General features: G+C 31.2%; 1 protein-coding gene across 2 annotated transcripts in view; it reads right to left on the minus strand.

The window, feature by feature from the left end:
- LOC122250634 (sorbitol dehydrogenase) overlaps positions 1-5,000 on the minus strand; it is a 19,051-nt gene that overhangs the window by 12,830 nt on the left and 1,221 nt on the right. Inside the window, exons 3-4 of one of the 2 annotated variants that reach the window (XM_086546166.1) lie at positions 2,031-2,195; positions 936-1,095 (exon numbers count right to left, since the gene is read on the minus strand). In XM_086546166.1, the coding sequence (XP_086402292.1) occupies positions 936-1,095; positions 2,031-2,195 (325 nt within the window). The remainder of the gene's footprint in view (positions 1-935; positions 1,096-2,030; positions 2,196-5,000) is intronic. The other variant, XM_086546167.1, reaches the window with a different exon arrangement.

Raw genomic sequence — 5,000 nt, forward strand, 5'->3', positions numbered from 1 at the left:
GTATATATATATGTATATATACATGTGTGTATGTAATACTATATATGTGTGTGTGTGTGTACATATGCATGTATATATATATATTATATATATATATATATATATATATATATATATTTTACAATATGTATATTATATGTACATATATATATATATATATAATATAATTATATTATATATATATATTATATATTTATATATATATATGTATATATATATAAATATAGATATATATATATATATACGTAAGTATATATGTATATATATACATATATGTACATGTGTGGTGTGTGTGTGTGGTTATGTGCTGTAATATACACACATACACACACACAATAACATATATATATATATATAATATATATATATATATATATATATATATATATATATATATATAATAATATATATATATTATATATAGTAATATATATATATATAAATATATTATATGTGTATATATATTATTAATATAATACATTATATTATATATAATATATATCATATATATATATATATATATATATATATATATATATATATATATATATATATATAATATATATATATATACATATATATACATATATATATAAATATATATATATTCATATATATATAAATAAATATATATATATATATAATATATATATATATTTACACACACATGTATATATATATATATATATATATATATATATATATATATATACACACACACACACACACATATATATACATATATATATATATATTATATATATATATATGTAAATATATGTATGAAACCATAACACAAAGCCAACGTTTCTCCACATACTTATCCTACAGTTTATAATAAAAAAAATAGAAATAGAATAAAATAAACCAAAAAGACTAACCAAACCACAACAAACAAAAATCTCCGCCAAAAAAACAACAACAACAACACTCACTTAAAACAGAAATCAGCCGCGTGCACATAGAAGTTAGTAAGAGTTCCGCTCACAGGTGGCGTTGCACAGAACTTGACTTCAGGACAAACGTTGTACCGGCCGCCCTTACAGTGCTCACACCGTCGACATGGCACTCCTGGTTCGATAGCCACGCGGTCTCCTGGGTGAGGGAAGATAGGTGTTGCTTATGGGCCTTTCAGAAATAGAGATAAGGTAGGTGTTTTTTTGTTGTTTTTTTTCATTAGGGAAGGGTGTGGGATGGGAAGGTATGTGTTAGGTTAGGTTATTGGGTTGAGGTGTAGAGATGCGGATGAATGATTTTACGCGATTTTTATATTATTTATTGTGTGTTTGTTAGGATTGAATTTATTTATTTATTTTAGATATAAGGATTTGAATTCTTTCGTAATTACGCATTACTTGTTAGAGGTTTTGGTATTAGAACCTCTTCTGCAATAGTATCTACTTTTTTTCTTCATAAATGTGAAATAAAAGACGATCAGTCTAAAAAATTAAACTAGAATCTCATGGTGTGAAGAAGCGATTTTACCTTTATACGAAAAGAAAAAAGAAAAAAATCTAAAACTTCTATCAATACAACTTGAAAACTAAAATCCGCCATTTTGTTTCTAGCGCAGCCGGCCTCGTGAGCATAACGGATTTTTTTTTCTTTCTGGTATTGTGTCTTATCACGTCAACACACTTCATTCTCATCGGCGTGTGATTTTCCGCTCGTAACTTATCATAATTGAAGAGAAATATTCCATAGCGATACATCAGGCGAGTCATCCAATACCATTGTGTGTGTGTGTGTGTGAGTAGGTTTGTGTGTGTTTATGTGTTTGTGTCTGTGTCTGTGTGTGTGTGTTTATGTGTTTGTGTCCGTGTGTGTATGTGTGTGTGTGTGTGTGTGTGTGTGTGTGTGTGTGTGTGTGTGTGTCTGTGTGTGTGTGTGTGTGTGTCTGTGTGCATCCTTGTAACCGATGAGTACCATGCAGTATGTTCCAAATTAATTGTGTCTTGGTGTTTCTTGCATGTGTCTGTCTATATATAGACCCATATACATCATAAAACCACAAAAGTCACCCAACCTACCTGGTTTAAGATGCGCAACCCCTCGACCGCACTTGACAACAGTAGCTGACGTTTCGTGCCCCAAAATAATGGGCGATTCCACGACGAAGCGGCCCGTTCTTCCCTTCCACCAGTAATGGACGTCGGAACCGCAGATCCCAACACTGCCGACGCGGAGGAGCACCTCTGTCGCAAATGGGTTGAGATTCTTTCAGTCTTCGCTTGTGATGGTTTTTTTATGGTTATGTTGGTTGTTGATAGTGTTTTAAGTAGGATTGGTCGTTGATACTTTTGATATTCTTATCTTTGTGGTTATGGCTATTATTTTTTATCTTTATTATTATTATTTTACAATTACTACTACGACTACAACTAGAACTGCAACTGGAACTAATTATTACTACTAATTACTATTAATCCAACTATTACTATTACTATCAATATTACTATTAGTACTACTACTGTTATTATTACTACTACTAGTGATATTACTGTTATTATTACTACTACTAGTGATACTACTGTTATTATTACTACTATTAGTACTACTATTAGGTCTACTACTGTTATTATTACTATTACTATTCCTACAACAATTACTGCCGCTCCTTCCAATTACTTCCTATTTCTATTAATTAATAATATTACGTCATGCCAGCCCCGTCTTTATTTACCGGGAAGCTGACCTGATATCAAAGTGTGTTTTTCCGATGAATAATAGGAAGAAATAAATAGATAGGAAGAGGGAGAGAGAGCGAGAGAAGGAAGGACTTACTGGTTAGGCTTCGGGGATGATGAGAATATACACGTCATTATTATTATGATAAGAATTTTTTTTTCTACGTGTTATGATAACAAATGCGATAAATACAGCCATTACTATGATGACCACAGTGATGATAAGGTTGATAGTTCTATTAATAACGAGGTGAGTTCCCTGTTATGTTACGGACAGGTGTAATAATAACTCCCTGGCTATATTGCTTTAATATTACTTGTAAAATGCTCGAGGGAAGATATAATATTACATGAAATATGAAAACTCGCTCTCATGTTCGTAGTTCTTATTATTATCATTATCATTATTATTATTATTCCTGTTATTTTTTGTATCACTATTGCTATTTTCTTATTGTTGTTTTTTGTTATTTATCACCGTAGTTCTTATTATTATCATTATCATTATTATTATTACTATTATTTTTTCTATCACTATTGCTATTTTCTTATTGTTGTTTTTATTGTTATTTATTATTATTATTATCATATCTAAATCGTGGATCCGCTCGCCACGCCTCGTCGCCGATTAACTTTGATCTTGATATCGCGTTTCACGTCACCACTGCCACACCCCGTACTTCAGTCATGGAAGGTAAGTGTCAGCCAACGATATAAATACAATTTTATGTCTCGTTATCCCTTCGTTTCTCGCCATTGCATGACCCCGCATTATTTAATTTTTTTTCTCCCCTCTGATTCCTTTTCCAATTTTACAAGTCGTGACAGAGCAATTGTGAAAGGTATGATCTATTTAAACTGATGATACTTATCAACATTGTTATCCTTATTAGAAATGTATTATGGTGTTACCATGAATATACCTTGTGTGTTTGATCTCATTAGGGAAGTAAATATCAGCTCTGCGGCTAATCACTCTCCGCAATCCTCAGCAACTTTTCTGGTTACACAGAAAAGTTGTTGACATTTCGTCATGTCATTAGCTCTTCCCTGTCATATACATATATATACATATGTATATGTATATGTATATGTCTCTCTCTCTCTCTCTCTCTCTCTCTCTCTCTCTCTCTCTCTCTCTCTCTCTCTATATATATATATATATATATATATATATATATATATATATATATATATATATATATATGTGTGTGTGTGTGTGTGTGTGTGTGTGTGTGTGTGTGTGCGTACTTACTTAACAGTAAACATCCAGAGAGAGAAAGAGAAAGAGAGAGAGAAAGAGAGAAAAAGAGAGAGATTCAGACTCAGGGACAAGTAGCCACAGAGGTGTTTGAGTCTTCAGCTGACACTGATCCATTGCACTGCCGTATTGCCGCGTGTTTTATTACAGTATTTATTCCATTTATATACTCTGTGCATGGGATATTCATGACTGATTTCTATTAACGTGGATTGTTTGTCTCGCATCACCAATTTGTTTGTTTGTTTGTATGTGTGAGGTGATTAAGAGTAATCTAGACTCTTCATATTGTTGCTGTTCTTACTTTTATTATTATCATTATTATCATTGGTATTATTATCATTATTATTATTGTTTTTATTTATATCATTTGATGAAAACAAAACAACGATGAAAATCACAGGAAATCGTATCATTATTACTATCATTATTACTACCATCATGATTATCAATATTGCCATTATCATTATTATTATTACAATTATCATCTACAATTTTTCGTCTGCAATTGGTGACAGGGGGTCTTGCACATTCAAAGGAGAGATAAAAAAAAAAAAAAAAAAAAAAAAAAAAAAAAAAAAATATATATATATATATATATATATATATATGTGTGTGTGTGTGTGTGTGTGTGTGTGTGTGTGTGTGTGTGTGTGTGTGTGTGTGTGTGTGTATTCTCTCTTTTAGAATGTTGGGGTTTTTGGTTTTATGTATTGGTTACTATTCACTGTTTACCATTACGAATTATTCAAAGCATATTGGCGTTTCTCTTCTTGTGCGATAATAAACACATTTCAAAATTAACCCTAGAAAAAATATAAAGCGAAACATGTAAGTAAATAAGGAAAATATACTGCCAGATATTGGAAATATTATAAAAACGTCTTTAAGGCTAAAGTTCCCGGCACTATTCAGTAAAGCTTTGCCGCTCCGTGCGACTTGTTTAAGGAAATTGGCCACTTGAGAAGCACCGTGTAGGCAAATGCCTTGAATAGAATCAAGAAATACTCCTTGACCGCGGCTCTGTGTGAGTTGCCTGTGTCGTTTGTACA

This window comes from Penaeus japonicus, unplaced genomic scaffold (genome assembly GCF_977035675.1).
Source record: "Penaeus japonicus unplaced genomic scaffold, GWHDUDI00000001_assembly GWHDUDI00000017, whole genome shotgun sequence".
Lineage (NCBI taxonomy): Eukaryota > Metazoa > Arthropoda > Malacostraca > Decapoda > Penaeidae > Penaeus > Penaeus japonicus.